The 18641-nt window shown below is 45.4% G+C and overlaps 1 protein-coding gene across 1 annotated transcript in view; it reads right to left on the reverse strand.

Moving 5' to 3' along the window:
* patj (PATJ crumbs cell polarity complex component) overlaps positions 1-18339 on the reverse strand; it is a 96182-nt gene extending 77843 nt beyond the window's left edge. The window contains exons 1-12 of the mRNA XM_070908664.1: positions 18308-18339; positions 14900-14959; positions 14624-14802; positions 11470-11679; positions 11159-11298; positions 10745-10925; positions 5422-5550; positions 3993-4241; positions 3751-3853; positions 3241-3329; positions 2936-3065; positions 1427-1552 (exon numbers count right to left, since the gene is read on the reverse strand). Of these exons, the coding sequence (XP_070764765.1) occupies positions 1427-1552; positions 2936-3065; positions 3241-3329; positions 3751-3853; positions 3993-4241; positions 5422-5550; positions 10745-10925; positions 11159-11298; positions 11470-11679; positions 14624-14802; positions 14900-14921 (1558 nt within the window). The 5' untranslated portion in view covers positions 14922-14959; positions 18308-18339. The remainder of the gene's footprint in view (positions 1-1426; positions 1553-2935; positions 3066-3240; positions 3330-3750; positions 3854-3992; positions 4242-5421; positions 5551-10744; positions 10926-11158; positions 11299-11469; positions 11680-14623; positions 14803-14899; positions 14960-18307) is intronic.
* Positions 18340-18641: the final 302 nt, after the last annotated feature.

Below are 18641 nucleotides of genomic sequence, written 5' to 3' on the forward strand. Positions count from 1 at the left end.
TGGTGGTACTGCAGCAGAGCGAGAGGAAACCTGTACTGTAGTTCTGCTGCAGTACGAACACTTCACTGCATCTCTGCCCCGGGCTGACGGTCACCTCATTGGAATTCACCGGTTAGAAGCAAAAAGCTAAATGACTCAAATGTAAACTGTAAAGTAAGCAACTTCAACTGTGGAGTCTGTAAATGTGTGTGCTTAATGCATTTGCACACACACACACACAAAAATGTCTCAGCAACAATACCTTCTTAAATCACAGGAGAATAAATGGGCTTTCCAGGGCAGTCAGAGCGGATTACAGACCGACTCTTCGAGAAAAACCTCCCGAACGTCCGTCTGCTCTCCGACCCTTCAGGCTGAACTCAGGGACGAAAGCAGCACTGCTGAGCTAAAGAAAAGCACCTCCATGTTCTCACAAATCTCCCCACATGTTGAGGTATTTTGCAGCAGGTCTGGCGGTGTTACAACAACAGCCTCTGATTAAATTAGCATTGCTAACCTCGGCCTTCACAGCGCAATTAATCTGCGGCGTTTGGCTGAATAAACAGGGTAATACATCGCTGCGAGGCTGTCAGACAGCTCGGACACTTTACATCTGTTGGCCGGGAGCAGGCGGACGGCGTGCTAAGTGTTAGCGTGGCGTTTTGGCCACTTAGCAAAGCTAATGAGGAATAAAAAGAGAGGGAATAATTCAGAGAGGAGTGCTGTTAGAGGCCTGCCTTGACATGTCTGCAGGAGCTTTCAGAGACTGATTATCATGTTCTTAGATTTAAGGACAGTGTTATCATGTGCTCACTCCTGTACTGAACATACATGTCAAGGGTTGGTCCTTTTAGACATATGTGTTTGATACGTTTCAGTTTTCTAACTAAAGAATTTGAGTCAGCCTGAAAAAATGATAAAAATATATCATTATAAAGCTGTAAGTATAAAATCTCACTTGACAGTAGACTTGTACTGTGGCTGTTAATCTACTTCACACTAAAACATGTTCTTTGCTTCAGGCTGTTGTGCAGATGTGAGTTACATGAGGTTGAATACTTATCTGCTTGTGTATTCAGTTATGTGTTATGACAGAGCAGGGAAGTTTCTCCACAGGGACAACCAGTTAATTCATCGATTAAACTGAATACTTTGGGTGTTTTGCCCCACTGAGCAAAGCATCTCAAGAGCTACCGGCCATATTGCCATGAAGCCTGCAGTAGATGATCCTGCTCCTCAGAGGATAAACCCTTCAGACATTGAAATCATCAGCATACTGTTTCCTATCATCCTGGAGCATGCAATGTAGCCATCTCATCCTCTAAGTATGCCAATTTTCAATATTTAACACTAGAGGATGAGATTTTTTAAACACTTTGGAGCCTGAAAGTGTGTGTGTGTGTGTGTGTGTGTGTGTGTGTGTGTGTGTGTGTGTGTGTGAGCTCACCCCTTGTTAGCTGTGCTGTGTTGGAGTACGCTGATTCGAGCTTTGGCGTCGTGAAGTCAAACCCAGACGAGCGAGCCTTGACCTCCAAAGATCTCCTTAATGACACGCGAGACGACTCCCTCTCCACTGACACACACACACACACACACACACACACACACACACACACACACACACACACACACACACACACACACACACACACACACACACACACAGTAGACATAAGAAAATTCATTTCTTCCAGTTCTAGCATGACGTGGTCGTACACGGTCTGTATGATCCATCTTACTTCCTGGCTGTGGCCCTCTAACAGGGTGCCGGGTGCTCTGACCTTTGACCTCCTGACTGATGGCTACTGTTGGTGATGTTTATTTCCCTGTCAGGCTCATCATAACTCAACAGAAGTCTCTGTAGATAAGAGAGCCACAGAAATGACCAGAATATAAGAAGTTGAAAACTTGAACTCAGCTGGTTCCCAGTTCTCTGTGTTTTCTCAGTAATGAAATAAAAGACGTCTGGAGGAGATAAGAGTCCTGCACTCCTCTTCTCCTTTAAAGAAATCACTTGTTTCTCTCTGGCCTGGAGGCTGACCAGTGCAGGCTGCCGGCCGATCGCAAGACAAAAAAAATGACCCTGAACCGGGTGAATTAATCTCTCTGGATGCTGGTGGAGGAGAAATCGCAGGCTTTCTGTGGGGAGTTTGGGAAAATTACAGCGAGTTGTAAACAAATTTGTCATCTTAATCTGGGTGAGAGGACAGAGAGGCTCCAGACAGGAAATAGGAAGCAAAGCTCCGGTAAGTTAAACACAGAGTCAACTTCTCTCACTGGAGCAGATTCTTGTTCTAATACAATCATGAACTTATTGGAAGACGTGAACATTGTGTTTCTGTTTAAATCTTTTTTTCATGTTTTACCATATGAACTATCATAATCTGACAGCATCAAACAGTTCATAGCTGTTATATTTAATTTTATGACTTATTACTACAATAATGAAGATTAATTAAGTCATTCATTGAGTAGTTAATCTGAGTAGCTCCTCGCTCTTTGCAGCACGTTGCATTATGGGACATCAGTGTCCATCAACATGAGTTGTCATAGCAGCAAAAGAACAGGAGCAACCACCAACATGAACAATGGCTCCGTTCCATTTAGTGTCCCAGGAGGCCTCTTCAGTGAGCCAACATGTACAATACCAAACCCTGGAACTGGCTCACCTGAAGACAGACAGGGAGACAGGGAGACAGACAGGGAGACAGACAGACAGGGAGGGAGACAGACAGAGAGACAGACAGACAGACAGACAGACAGACAGACAGACAGACAGGGAGGGAGACAGACAGACAGAAAGACAGACAGACAGACAGAAAGACAGACAGAGAGACAGACAGACAGAGAGACAGGGAGGGAGACAGAGAGACAGAAAGACAGACAGACAGAGAGACAGACAGACAGAGAGACAGACAGACAGACAGACAGGCAGAAATAAAGACTGTCTGTCTACCTTTATCCAGGGATCTCTCCAGGGCTCTGGGTTTCTTTCTGACCAAAGTGAGAACGACAGTCTGACCGGTCTTCTTCATCACCTCCAGAACCTCCTGATTGGTCAGACCGTGGAGACTGACGGCGTCCAACTGTTCAGACAGACGGGACAGAGAGACAGACAGGTAAAACAAACAATATGGGGGACAAAGACAAGGACAGAGAACAGAAGGAGGTAGACGGGTAGAGACATGGAAGATGGACTCAGAGCAGGTTTCATGTGTTCAGTGAACATCTGATGAGTCTGAAATCAGAGCAGGTTCTTACAGCGATCAGTCGGTCGTGGATTCTGATGTTTCCGCTCTGATCTGCTGCGCTGCCTGAAACTACATGTTTCACAAACACACCCACTGCATCTGGACGGGGCGAGAGACACAGAGACAAAGAGAGAGAGAGAAATATAAAAGCTCTGTAGCTGCCTCACAGTTAAGACCAAGCAGCTGCTTCACAATAAAAGCCCTGAAGCTGCTTCAAAATAAAAGCCTTACACTCATTTCAAGGTAAAAGTTAAGTAAGAACACCCTCTTGACTGCATGCAGTTAGAAGCTTTCACTGTGAAGCTGCAGGAACGCCATGAACACGTGTTTGACTTGGAATGAAAAGCTTTGTGCTAATATCTTGTTGTGGGACTTGGCAGCAGCAGGAGAGAGCTTTTGTTTGAATGTGTGTTCAATAAGTTGTAACAGTGTTTTCCTGTCCTACCTGGGCAGGTAATGGTACTTTCTGTGTATTTCCAGCGTGTTTTGTGGTGAGTGTGCTTAAACGTTCCCGTCCTACCTTGGCTGGTCAGAGGGTTGTAGCCGATGATGGAGATGCCGAGACTCTGGCCGTCCTTCTTGGTTAAAGGAACCTCGTGGATCTCATAACCCTCCAGGTTGGGCTGAAACACAAACACACAGAGTCTGTATATTTCAGCAGCACATGAAGCACAAAAGGAAACAAACGGTTTCATGTTCTGCAGCGAAGACGCAGCGACTCAGAGTCTGAGTTTTTGGTCAGAAATTATTCTGAATGCTCACCGTCTTGCTGAGCCGGCGTTGGGGGGGCACGTCCGGGGGTCGGGGGGGTAAGGCAGACACAGGGGCAGAGTTTGGAGGTGGTGGGGGAGGCGGGGCTGTTGACCTCTGACCCCGGGGATCCCTTGCGATCAGCATGGTCACATGACTACCGCAGCCCTGCAGCACCTTGACAACCTGATCGCTGGTGAGTCCGCTGGTGGGCGTCGCCCCGATACGAAGGATGTGGTCACCTGTGCGGAGACGCCGGTCCTGATTGGAGGAGAGGGGAGACGGAGCATGAGAGCCAATCAGAGGGAAGTAACAATATACAGGAAATAGAGTTTTTATTTACCTGCACCTCATCATACAGACAGGCCTTTATATCTAATTCATCTGGTGTAGAAACATTTTATCAAGCAAACTAAACTGGAAGCAAAGAGAAATAGACTGCTGCTGTGACGAAGAAGAGGAGGAGTGAGAAGACGCAAACACAATAACAAGGATCGGTAAAGAGCGAGGAAGATGAGTGGGGAGAGGGAAAGAGGGGGATGGAGATGAAAACAGAAAGAGCAAATCTGTTCATCACAGACGTTTATTTGAAAAGGCTAACAGGTAGTGTGTTGGGTTAGTGTGTCTGAGCTTTTTCCACTTTTCTGCAGAGAAATTCATCTTGTCCAATTAATCTAATTGATCTAATTAATCCACTTACAAGGCAATAACTCCTCCTGCAGCGTCCTGCTGCCGGCTGTCTGTTCTGATGCACCGCTCGTGTCTGAACTGTTATTTATGCAGAAAACGTCCATCGAGCTCTAATGTCTGCTCTAGCAGCACAGGTCTCTCCTGAGGCAGCTGGGCTTCAGTGCCTTGCTCCAGGGCTGTTTGTTACCAGATGTGGAGGCAAAGGAAGGATGTATTAATGCTTCCAAACACAGCGGCCTGGACGGAGGGATGATGGTGCAGATGGTGGTCATTACAGAGCCAAAACCAGGCAGGTAGCCCTTCAAAACCTCTCATCTATACTGTCCTCTTGATCATTTTCTAAAACATCCATCGGTCTCAGTTCATTTCTATGAAAATCAACTTGCTGCATATGAACAATAATCCCTCAAATTAAATGTCTTGACTGCCATCTTAGCTCTGACTATGCTTCATTGTTTGAGCAGTAAATAAAGATTTATTGACTCCACTAATGGCTCAGTCGCATCACTGCAGCAAAGTAACTCCTTACATCTTTTGAATAAACTCCAGTTAGCAACTAAACCAGCTAACTTGCTAACCGACAGATAGAAGACCAGCTAGCTTGGAGAGCTGTTGTGACTGACGAGAGCTAGCACGTTCCCGGCTGTCTAGCGCGTTAGCCGTCCATCAACATGAACTCTCACAATCAGCCAACGTTTCATACTTTACAGTGACGTTATGATGCAACACTCATCAGCTGAGGATAACTCACCTTGTCAGCCACGCTGTTTGGGATGAGCGTCCTGACCACCACCCCGGCCGTCTTCCCTCCCACGATGCCGAAGCCCAAACCAGATCCGTCGTTCAGCAGCTGGATCTCCTCCACGTGGCCCCACTGATCCTGCAGCACGAGACGGAGGACAGATGTTCATCAACTCTTGTGCTACTTTTATTTGTTTTTGTCATCATTCTCTTGTGTTTTCAGATTCATCTGTTCATAGTGTGACTTTGAAACTCAACATGTGACTGTGATCTGATCATAACCATAAAGATCTCTCAGCTGTTTGTTTCTAATGTGTCGACTTCAAAGTTAATAAGCTGCATCGTATTTCAGTTACTGCTGAAGGCAGAACGATTTGAATTAGCAGATGAATGCAGTCAAACCAGCATCATTTAAAACAGATTCATAAATAAATGAATCATTTTATTTGGTGTTTCTCTGGTGCCTCAGCCGCCTCTCAGAGCTGCTGGCTGACTATCTGTCTGAGGTGAAAGGTCGTTAAACTGAACCTCAGCAGGTAATTACCAGCTGAGAGCATTTCCTCCTCTGCGATACCAGCTGATCAATGAGAGGCTGCAGCGCACACACACACACACACACACCGACACACACACACACTCTTTATGAGGCGGCTTTAATCACAGGTGGCCCGGGTCTCTTATTACAGCCCTGATCTGATAGAGGAGCTCTTCCTCTGTCGAATGAAGCAAACCTCCTCCTCAGCTGATCCCAGGACGCCTGATAAAGTCGGATCACACTGAATGTGTTGAACGCTTCTCTCTGTTACTGCAGATAGTTTATGAAAGTAAAAGGTGTTGGTTTTCTTCTGACTTCACATGTGGAAACTACATTTGTTTCTCTTGTGTCAATGACTCAATCAGAGCTCCATTAAGATGAATGCTCAGGTGTAATGAAGTTTCACCTTCAGATCCTGGGGAACAGCTCAGTATCTATAGCAACACCAACGTGTTGTGGATGAAGTGATCCTGCAGAGCCTGTTGATGGTCAGTCCTCCTAAGTACAATGTCTTCTGACCGGAGGACAAGAGGCTTCTCAGGGTCTTAACAAAAAGACACTACCAAGTTGAATTGTGGGAGATGTAGGATCCAGTGTATTTGGAGTTTGATCCATGCAAGAGACACAAAATATCTCTGCTGCACAGATGTTGACCACTGTCCCTCTCAAGTCCCCCAACGTTATCAAAGTGTAACACTAAACCGCTGGAGTTCTCTTTTAAATGAATTCTGAGCAACTTATGATTTTCTGTCTGCAGTAACAGACGACGACAGAAGAGCGAACGATAAATGAAAACTCCAAATATCCTTCAGAAACATGCAGGAGACGAGGGGAGTCCTGGTGCCTGTCTCTCTCTCCTGGCTGCATCTCCACTGTGAAACATCTAATAAAGGAAAAATGCCATAAAATAATCATGAAGCAAAAGAAACATGGCGTCGCTGATACTGCATGTCGAACCAGTGCGGCATGATGACGGTCAGATCTTGTTGACTTCTTCTTTGATCTCGTGTTTTAAAGATAAAGTAAAACCTGAACAAGGTCAATATTTTCAGTGATAAGCAGAGATGCATGCTGGGAGAAAGCCTGCGGTCAGGGAGCTGCTTGTTTCCATGTCTGACACATGTGACCAGGAAGACTGAGAAGTTTATAAACTTCATGTAGTTGTTCTTCAGTTCATTTCTGTTTTAAAGGCCCCTCCAGGTTTCTTTAATTGACCAATCTGTTATCTTTTATCTCTGTTCTTTCTGCTTTTCATCATTTTTAGGAGAGCCATAAATTAACTGGAAACTCTCGAGTGCATTCGCTGACACACTGTCCTAATCAGAGGTGGGAAAATATTCACTAAATAGACAAAAGCTGTAAAATCGTATCTGACTCGTTGATTTATACCCGTCTTTATGAGCGACTTTACAGCGACAAGTTTCCTGATTCCATCAGAGAGAGGAGCTGACAGGGTCCATCAGCTGAGATGGCGGGTCAGAGTCTCCTGAGTCTGTCCAGCAGAGGAGTCTTGGCTTTGGGAGACGGATAGTTAGCCAGGCCGGGCGAACACCAATAAAATCCCAGCCAGAGTTGTGCTGTTAATGCCCGCTGCTCCATTAAACGTGACCTCGATAGAAACGGGACATGAATAAAACAAAAGCAGGAGGACCGGAGGCCTGGTATGCAGGACGTGGCCCGGATCCAACGAGCCAGGAGGAGGGGGGGGGGTAACAAACAAGAGGGACAGTGTAATTCTGTGTGATAATGACCCGACAATAGAGCCGGGCAGAATCATTACGGCTGAGGCTAACCTGTGATCCTCAGCTCACATTAACAGTCCAGACCTTCTCCACTTTGTCACCACATCGTTTGTCTTACCGAAATCTTTTCTTTTTCTTATTCAAATGTCAAAGTTCTCAAACATTTTCATGTCCTCTGGAGCCTTCGGTCCAATAACTCCGGCACACGTACATCTACAGTGCCGGTGATTCTTCTGTCTGCTCTGAATATACGACTTCTGCTGCAGGAAGAGATCCCTCCATCACTGATCTGCTCTCTTTCCTTATCAGGAAAAGTCTTACTGTTGGCCTTACTATCAAAACTGACTTGAATTCATTCTCGTAACAGTTATTTGCTTTATTTGGAAAGTATCTGGCTGCTTCAGTCACAGTTTGAATGTCCCGTTTCTTCAGCAGCCGCATTGTTTTGCCGACATTATTCATATTTTACAAACATAAATACCATCTAAACAAGCTGCAAATGTGTAACTGATGCTTTGCTTTGTGGTTTTCATCACAAACCTTCTGTGATCACTCATGTCACAGCTGATCTCTCAGCAGGCTGCTGCCTTTAATCTGGACTTGTGTTGATTTTGTCTGACGACGATGATGATGATGATGATGATTTCATCTGTTGCTTAACATTGTGTTTATGAACCGCAATCAACTGCCTCCCTGTCTCACTGTCCTACTGCCTCCCTGTCTCACTGCCTCCCTGTCTCACTACCTCCCTCTCTCACTACCTCCCTGTCTCACTGCCTCCCTGTCTCACTACCTCCCTGTCCTACTGCCTCCCTGTCTCACTGCCTCCCTGTCTCACTGCCTCCCCGTCTCGCTGCCTCCCCGTCTCGCTGCCTCCTCGTCTCGCTGCCTCCTCGTCTCACTGCCTCCCCGTCCTACTGCCTCCCTGTCTCATTGCCTCCCTGTCTCACTGCCTCCCTGTCTCACTACCTCACTGTCCTACTGCCTCCCTGCCTCCCTGCCTCCCTGTCTCACTACCTCCCTGTCCTACTGCCTCCCTGTCTCACTGTCTCCCCGTCTCACTGCCTCCTTGTCTCACTGCCTCCTTGTCTCCCCGTCTCACTGCCTCCCTGCCTCCCCGTCTCACTGCCTCCTTGTCTCACCGCCTCCTTGTCTCACCGTCCCACCGCCTCCCTGTCTCACCGACTCACTGCCTCCTTGTCTCCCTGTCTCACCGTCTCATCGCCTCCCCATCCCACTGCCTCCCCGTCTCACTGCCTCCCCGTCCTACTGCCTGCCTGTCTCACTTCCTCCCTGCCTCCCTGTCTCACTGCCTCCCCATCCCACTGCCTCCCCGTCTCACTGCCTCCTTGTCTCACCGCCTCCCCGTCTCACCATCTCACTGCCTCCCCGTCCCACCGCATCCCCGTCTCACCACCTCCCCGTCTCACCGCCTCCCTACCTCACTGCCTCCCTGTCTCACCATCTCACTGCCTCCCCGTCTCACTGCCTCCCCATCCCACCGCCTCCCCGTCCCACCGCATCCCCATCTCACCGCCTCCCCGTCTCACCATCTCACTGCCTCCCCGTCCCACCGCCTCCCCGTCTCACCATCTCACTGTTTATTGTTGCCGTGGAGATAACGGACTCGCCTGAGCTCCACAGACCACAGTTTGGGAAACTCTGGTTTAATTAAAGCCAGTTGAAGAGTGTGCTGCCTCCCTCGTCTTCACCTTCCTGATACACCCAGTGAAGTTGTGTGCGGCCGACCTTTGACCCTTCCTCTCAGTTCAGAGGCTAACCGTGGACGGAGCTCCATGTTTACGTCACTCTCTCTCTCTGTGCCAGTCTTTGATTCGCCCGTCATGTCGACATTCATTGATCGCGCCTCCTCACAGACTTAAACACATATTGTCAGGAGCGACGCTGCAAGTGGAGCACTAACTTGATTTCCTATCGGCTTTCAGGTCATAAAAATCCTCCGAGCCAATGTCAGCAGACTTACGGCTCGTCATAAACAGGAGGTCTCACTCTGATACAGAGGCGTGGCCTCAAAGTGACCTCCAGTTATGATCGACGCCCTTGCTGCTTTGCTAGTTTTGAGTGACAGCCAAGCTGCTGGATGATGTGTGTGTGTGTGTGTGTGTGTGTGTGTGTGTGTGTGTGTGTGTGTGTGTGTGTGTGTGTGTGTTGGGGGGGGGGGGGCTGAACACACAGTACAGTATAAAGACCTCTACATTGCTGCTTGTTTAGGATCAGACCTTAAAAATAATTTCATTCCGAGTCATAAAACTCAACAATGAACAAATGTGCAAACTCAGATGACAGACTTCAATTTTCTTTCAGGTTTTGTTCCAAAATGAGAAAAGCTGACACGGAGTTTTGCAGCTCAACAAGCACCAAATAATGATAATTTTAATTGTACAGCAGGGACATTTACTAACTCTGACAATTTAACATTGTGGATCATATAATTTTAGATATCAAATGCTTAATATCTTACTTTTTTATCCTAATATGGATGCTAAACATTTGGAAATGACTTAATTTCACGATCTAAGCTTGTTTTCAGTTTGTCTCAAACAACTGTCTATAAAACTTAAGTATCAGAGGTGCCCCTCCCATCTGGACTTATACTGCATCTCTTATTCTGCTGCTGAGTAAGCCAACGGTCTCTGCAGCAACAAAACACAGATCCCTGATCAGAAAAGGGTTAAATCTGCTTTTTTAACTTGAACCTAAAAACGTTAAATCATTTCTCTCATTAACAGATTTGGAGACTTTGGTGCAGAGTGTCTTAAATGAGGGCTCGGGGTCCCACATGGGGTCACTTAATAAGAAGATGGACATTTTTATTTTTTTTATTTTTTTTTGTTAAAGTTCAATGTTTTGGGAAATATGTTTATTCTCTTTCTTTCAATCTCATGTCTGTGTGTTCAGTGTGCTGCTGTAAGTTAGCCTAGCTTAGCATAAAGACTGGAAGCAGGGGGAAACAGCTAGCCTGGCTCTGTTCAGAGTTCAAAAACAGCTCACTGTCTAAAACGCTGTATCCTGTTTGTTTTCCAGATGTTTCTCACCGTGTTGATGGCGGTGGCAGGTTGTGATGATGCGTTGAGTGGGCGGTCCCTGGCCACCATCAGCTCCACCGTCTCTCCAGGCTGCTGCAGGAGGGTCAGCGCCTGCTGCTGGCTGACCCCCGGCTCCAGAGGACTGCCGTTTATCACCAGGATCTGGTCCCTCTCCTGGAGACCCCCGTCCCTGCAGCCACGACACAACATCAGTCAGGACTGTTCAGGAACATTTCAAGCTAGCTACTTCATGTTTGTATTAGAGGTTGAAATCTCTGGAACAGGACTCTGAAATAAACTGCTGGAAGGAAGAAAATCATGTTCAGAAAGGAAACTAAATGGCAGTGAGGTGAAGTCTATACGATTAGTAATACATGGACCACAACACGTGTAGTGATGGGAGCTGCTGCTCCGACTGCGAACCTGTGAGCGACGCCTCCGGGCTGGATGTGTTTGACGAAGACGCCCTGACTGCTGGTTCCTGCTGGACTCAGACCCACCACGCTGAAGCCCAGACCTCCGGACAGAGGCCGCGTCAGGCTGACCAGCTCTGTGTGACGGCCCTGCACACACACACACACACACACACACACACACACACACACACACACACACACACACACACACACACACACACACACACACACACACACACACACACACACACCTGTGTTTATATGCATGCTGTGCGTTCTGCAGGTGTTTTTGTGTGTGTGTGTGGTGGCTCCGCCCACCTTGGCGGCGGCGAGGATCCATTGCTGCAGGAGGTCAGACGAGGGCGGAGTCTGACGGATGGGCGGAGACGAGCCATTGGTCAGGATGGAGGAGGAGGCGGACAGGGAGGACAGGGTCGAGCTGCTGGCTGGATTAACAGCGCTCATGATCAGCTGACCCTTTTTAGAGAAACTGAACTCACTGCAGGCATCAGGAGGCATGCTGCTCAGCTAGAGAGGAGGAGGAGGAGGAGGAGGAGGAGAGGTTTGTCAGAGAGAAGGTGATGCATGTTTGTAGACCTGATTTGGAGCTGTTGAGTGTTCTATAAAAACATAGAAGAAGCGCTGCAGCTGTTTGTGGTAAAGCTAAAATAAATAAAGCTGCCTGACACATTAATAATAATAAAACGAATGAACTCATTAAACACCACAGCTGACAAACTCACCTCTTCATCACTTATAGACTGTATTCTATTTTTCTTTTTGTGTTTAAACAACATTTTACATTTGATGATTTGGCTTTTCTAGAAAACCATGTTGATATTTTTCAAAGTAAGGTACTGAAAAAAGTGTAAATTAGGTATTTGTACTGAACCTCAGGAATAATACCAGCTCTAGTAGAGAGCATTAAACACATTCGCTAAAGGACTTCATGAGAGAAACTTAAGTTGCCTTAAACACACTGACACAAGGACGGATCCACAGCATATTATTTTAAAGTGCAGCCCAACAAGGCTGATCAACATCTGAGAGTTTAAAGAATCAGATAATGATATATTTATTTCTTTAAGAGAGAGAGAGACAAAGAGACACAGAGAGAGAGAGAGAGAGACGGAGAGAGAGAGAGACAGGCAGAGACAGAGAGAGACAAAGAGACAGAGAGAGAGACAGAGAGAGAGACAGAGAGAGAGAGAGACAGAGAGAGACAGGCAGAGACAGAGAGAGAGACAGAGACAGAAAGAGAGAGACAGAGACAGAAAGAGAGAGTGAGACAAAGAGACAGAGAGAGAGAGAGACAGAGAGAGACAGAGACAGACAGAGAGAGACACAGAGAGAGACAGAGAGAGAGAGACAGAGAGAGAGACAGAGAGACAAAGAGACAGAGAGAGAGACAGAGAGACAGAGACAAAGAGACAGAGAGAGAGACAAAGAGACAGAGAGAGAGACAGAGAGACAAAGAGACAGAGAGAGAGAAAGAGAGACAGAGACAGAGAGAGAGAAAAAGAGACAGAGACAGAAAGAGAGAGGGAGAGAGGGACAAAGAGACAGAGAGAGAGACAGAGAGACAAAGAGACAGAGAGAGAGAAAGAGAGACTGAGACAGACAGAGAGAGACAGAGAGACAGAGAGAGAGAAAGAGAGACAGAGACAGACAGAGAGAGACAGAGAGACAGAGACAGACAGAGAGAGAGACAGAGACAGAGAGAGGCGGTCTTATATGCAAGGACGTTGTCGACAATAAAGAAAGACATGGAGTAAAAAAATGAAGCAGCGAGGCCGGGGGGTAAGTGGGGAGGAGAGAGGAATGAAAATCAATAGATTCCTCTGCAGGCTGGCTCTCTCTGAACAGGTAATGTATTAATGACCTTTACACTCACATTGTGGAAACTTATCAGTCTGCGGCTTATTTAGGCCGGGCTGACGGAGCAGGATCCCCAGCCATTTCATCAATACCGCCTCGACAAGGCCGTTACTCAAAGCGAGACACTAGATATTAAAGCTTGATAGATCCGCAGAGAGCCGGGGGAGGGAGGGAGGGAAAATAAATAAAGAACGAGAGAGAAGTCCCCGCTTCATATACCCTCCGCCGGCTTCCACCGACGCATTCATAGACTCAGCTCTGACCTTCGCAGCACTTAGAATATGAAGCCCAGCGTCAGTTATTGCCATTATCTTAATTTGGCCTGCAGATTGTTTATTGTAAAGGCTCCGCGTCAGTTCGAGCTGGAGCTGAATACAGATGGCGATGCAGAGGGGAGTCAATGCCCCCCCCCCCACACACACACAGCCCCTCTGACAGGTCACAGTGTTGGACAGGAGGCGGCAGTGTACTGATACCTGATAGGCTGTCAACACCTACAGACACACATGTCAGATCAGATGGGAGACATTCATTAGTCTGCAGAGCTGCTGCAACTTTAGAGTGTAGATCAGCTGGTTATACACCTATATACAGTACATATACACACACCACACACACCACACACACACCACACACACACCACACCACACACCACACACACACACACACACACACACACTGTGTGAGCAGAGACAACAGGCTCTCGCTGCTGGGACTCACTCCATCTCTGAAGCCGGTCAGTAGTTCGTGGTGATGAATCCTGATTTTTGTCCGTCTCATTTAGATCTTCCATAACTGGTTTGTGAATTTTTACTTTGAAATCTAAAATATATGTCACCCCACATCATAAACACTTCACACATCAAAGAAAAGTTCATCGAATCAGGAACAAAACAAAAAGATTAAAATAAATCAACCAAACACAGAACAACACGCTTTAAATGTTAATATAAAATAAACCTGCTGAGGCCCGAAGAGTCCCACACACTGACAACATCTTCATCATCACTCTTCATGTGACTGCAGATGTAAAGTAACCAAGTACATTTACTCAAGTACTGTAATTTTGAGGTACTTGTACTTTACTTGAGAATTTTAATTTTATGCTACTTGGACTCTAGATCTCAGAGGTAAATATTGTGCTTTTTGCTCCACATTTATCTGACAGCTGTAGTTACTTTGCGGATGAGGATGTTAAAACCTTTAATGATCCTATAAAATAAAAGGTCACACAGTGAAGCCACCTGACCACAGTCGGCCGTTCAGGAGAGTCGCACAGAGTGAAGGGAGGGGGGGACAGCTGCAGGATCAAACTGTGACCCGGTTTCTGGGCTGCTTCATGTAACATATGCAGGTAAGACGGGGAGTGTCCTGGTCTCTGAGCTGTCTGACGCCATGCTGCTAGATCTGGTTTTGTGGAAAGTGTCTGAGCTTCCTGAGATGGAGCTCTTTAGGAAATGCTGCAGGAGGAAGATGATCCTGAACTGGTTCATGTGCTGTTTTAATACACGATGAAGGGAGAGGGTGTTTATAAGCTGTGCTGGTCCTGCTCTGATCTGCTTTCTGCAGGTCAAAGGCGTTTTTTGTTTCTCACCTGGTTCCGGAGCTGTTTGATGGAGTGCTGCAGGGTCAGGATGTGGTTGAACAGTGGATTCTGCAGGGTGTCCCTCAGGTTTCCCATGGTCTCACTGTGGGTCCACTCCTCCCTCTGGACCAGCTTAGCCTGCAGACGCTCCAGAGCTCCCAGTACCTGCTGGCGCTCCACTGAGGACACTGAGGACGAGCACAGGACCAGTCAATACATAGAAGAAACCACACATGTAAACACGGAGCCGGTCTGGAGATAACATCTGTTGTTGAGAGGATTTACCTGCTGGGACATTTTCAAACATCGTCGTCCCTCTCTGTCGCTCCGTCGTTCTGGATCAATCTGACCAGAGAACAAACAGCATGAACAACACATAACACTAACAATGTCTGAGTAGTGTTCATTTCCACAGCACTAACTCCATCAGTACAACATGTCCTGCTCACCACTCTGCTGCTCGAGTTTCTTTTTTTAACTCAACTCACTTTCAGTTTATCAGTTCTTTAAAAGCCTACCAGGAGAAGGGAGTGTGTATTTCTTTGAGCTGCTGGAAGGCTTTTAATTTGAAACATGTGCAGGAAGTGTTGCTGGACTGAAGCTTCACATCAAACAAGAAACAACAAAGAAGAACAACTGGAATGAATTACTGACTGAAACCAGAGGAAGTGTTGTATGGTGAGTTTGACATGACTGTTGTTGTACTGATGAGAATGGACATTACAGTGAATTTACAAAGACAACAGGTGAACCTCCATGTTTACCTGTTGTCTTTGTATATATACAGCAAATGAAAACAGGAGCAGAAGAGACAACAGGGAGGACTCTCACTAACATCAACTATTTTTTTAAAAAGAGCAGCTCTAAAGAGGTTTCTGTTCTGTTTTAAGCTGTTTTTATGTTTTTAATGAATTATATATATATATCACTTTGAATTCTTTGTGTATGAAACGTGCTACACAAATACACTTGCCTTGTTTAATATAAACCTGTTTCAAATAAAGGCCTGGTTCCCTGCAGTTTAGGAAAATAAAAGACACAATTTAAGAATTGACGGTATCTTAAGACCACGGCAGCTGCGGTACTTTCTGTTCTGATCCGTACGTGTTGCCGTACAAACACTTCACTGCGTTTATTTCTGCCAGCGTTCAGTTTATTCTGAGGTCAGTTTGGATGCTGAAGGTGCAGTTTCTGACTCCCATTCACACCATGAACATGAAAAACTACAACTGTAAGTAGACTCGTGTAGTGATGGATGTGAGGGGGAAAAGGCAGTTTTGTTTTTGTCTTTACATTTTATTTTATTATTCTATTACTGGTTTATTTAACAGGGACAGTGCACATTAATAAACATTGCTGTAAATGGCAGGCTGTTTTTCAGCTGTAGTCCTGCACAGATGTTAGACTCACTCTTAAAACAGAATATAAGATTAAAAGTACAACGTTTATATATATTTTATAAGCATGCAGATAAATAATAAAAAGAAAAGACAAATATTAGTAAAAAAAAAAAACTTCTTCTAAAACATACAAAGCAGAAGCACAGACATTAAAAGCACAGACAGAATATAAAATACATAAATCATATGCATGCAGGGACATGAGGACAGACAGGTGCCAGCAGACAGACAGACAGACAGACAGTAATGTGCAGTTGAGTTTTAGTGCTGACAGAGCAGAGAGCTAATTAACCATTTAAAGTGTTTGTGTCGAGCTCTCTGATAGTTGTTGGGACAGAGTGTGATGCTAGCAGCTTTAACAGAGGGCAGACTGACTGAGAGCTCGGTGGAATAATGTGACGCCCTCATCACAACCTCAGAAGAGATAATGAGCTCTGGATGTGTCATGGTCAGGCAGGGAGGAAGGAATCCACAGGAGTTAACATTCAAACATCTGTCCAGGCGGATAATTAGTGAGCTGCTTTCATTTACACTTCATATATTCTGATGTCGGCAGTCTGCAGCAGCCAAACACCATCCTGATACCTGCTGCTCACTGCGCTGTCCCCAAAACATTACACCAAACTCCATTTAAAAATCTAGTACTTCTAATCTGCCATGTGTGTCAGTAAACAAGCAGGCAAAGTCTTTTCCAACATTGTATAGGCCAAACGATAAATTGATTCAAATGAACCCTACAACATCCACACAGTACATATTAACATGTACATAAAATACAAACATGTATAGGTGCATATACTGTACATAACCAGCCACTACATGTATATAAAGTCTATTAATGACTCAATATTTATTCCTTTGTACCATTTGTATTTGTTTACAGTCTACAGAACATGTGACTTGTACACAGACATTGCATGTTGTTGGTCATTGTTGCTTTTTATATTTATTATATCTCATTTTTCCACCTGCTTGTATGCACATAACAGCTCTTTCTATGTGTTTGTCTTCCGGTAAATTGTTCTGTTTCTAACATTGAGAGCAACTTAAAACAGGAGTCAGTTTCACTGCATGTGTTCACACACTTGGCCAATAAAGCTGATTCTGATTCTGAAATAATCATTAGTTGGAGCCCTAACAAGAGCTGGTTGATGAACTAAATATTTTAGAATACATTTTAGGCTGAAATTAATCAAATATCTTGGTTAAAACCCGGAGATATTCAGTTTCATGTGACATGAAACAGAGAAAAGCACCAACACATCACATTCGCAAAGCTGGAAACAGAGACTGTTTGTTTGGATCCATAATTGATCAATTAAATGTTTCTGATTATCAAAACTGTTGAAGAATCATCTCAACATTACCTCTATTAGGAGCCAGCCAGTAACCCTCCTAAATGATCTTTTGTCAGCATGTTTGGTAAAAGCTCATCATCATCATCCTCACCTGTGTGTGAGTCTACCTACTGACTCATATGACATCTGAAAACATGGAAGTAGGTGTGTGAACAGCTAACATGTCCGTTAGTGACCCAGGCGTCTCTGTGCTGTGTCCAGGTGTCTGTCTGTGCATCACAGGTGAGAGGCTCGTCATCACTCTGTTAGCACGCCATGTTTACACAGAGCAGCCTACACCACATTCCCCGAGCTTTACATCAAATAACGAGACTGAAACCAAACTGAAGGTCTCACTTACACTCTGAAATCTGTGATTGTGTGCGGGGCAGCTCACCTGTAAGCACACCTGAGAAACCAGGAAGTGAAACTCCGCAGCTCAGAGGGGAGGGATGAAAACCATGAAACGATGTGTCGAAACTAATCAATAAATACATCTGCTCGCCTTCATACTGTGTATATTCTGAAAGTGTATCTTTAACAGAAACGTTTAAACCGTTTAAACGTGTTTAAACAGCCGCCGGCAGGTTCAACTCGCAACAGGTGCATCAAACTTTCAAAACTCTTCAACCAGCTGCGACTTCTGAAAACACACATCATTCATTCAGAGCCGACACCACACTGAACTCGGCCGCGTCTCTATGAGCGTTAACTGCCCTAAAACAACATTAAACTACTTCTCCTCCATCAGCTTCTCAACTTCAACACAGCCGTTCGCTAACGTTAACGGTTGGCTAGCCGCTAGCATGCTAAGTTAGCTTGTTAAATAGCATCTAAAAATCTCGTTTCGTAACATTTCGTGCGGATGAACAGTTGGAGGGTGTAACCGCCAGACGATGACGAATTCAGAGAAAACAGAGAGGTTTAAAAGGGGTTTGAACTGGTGTAAAACTCACATGAACTGAATCCAGTTTGGCACCAGTGTCGCTTTAATGCTGCGTTAGGGTACTGTCGGAAATACTGGCTCCCAGGACATGTTTAGGGATTTGAATTGATGTAGAAAATATGGCTGTGCCTCCCCAAACAATCTAAAAACCCTCTTCTGGAAGACAGTATGGAGCAAATTTGATGTTTGTTCAATTCTTTGTTATATATGTTTTGTTATGATTAATTAAATCAAAATTTCTATATTCTTTTTACTTTATGTTGCCAGAGCTGCTATCAATGCAGACTGTTGTCTTATATCACCCTGTTCTGCATAGATCCATACAAGTAAAGGCAATAACAAAA

The sequence above is a fragment of the Enoplosus armatus genome, chromosome 7, assembly GCF_043641665.1.
Source record: "Enoplosus armatus isolate fEnoArm2 chromosome 7, fEnoArm2.hap1, whole genome shotgun sequence".
Lineage (NCBI taxonomy): Eukaryota > Metazoa > Chordata > Actinopteri > Centrarchiformes > Enoplosidae > Enoplosus > Enoplosus armatus.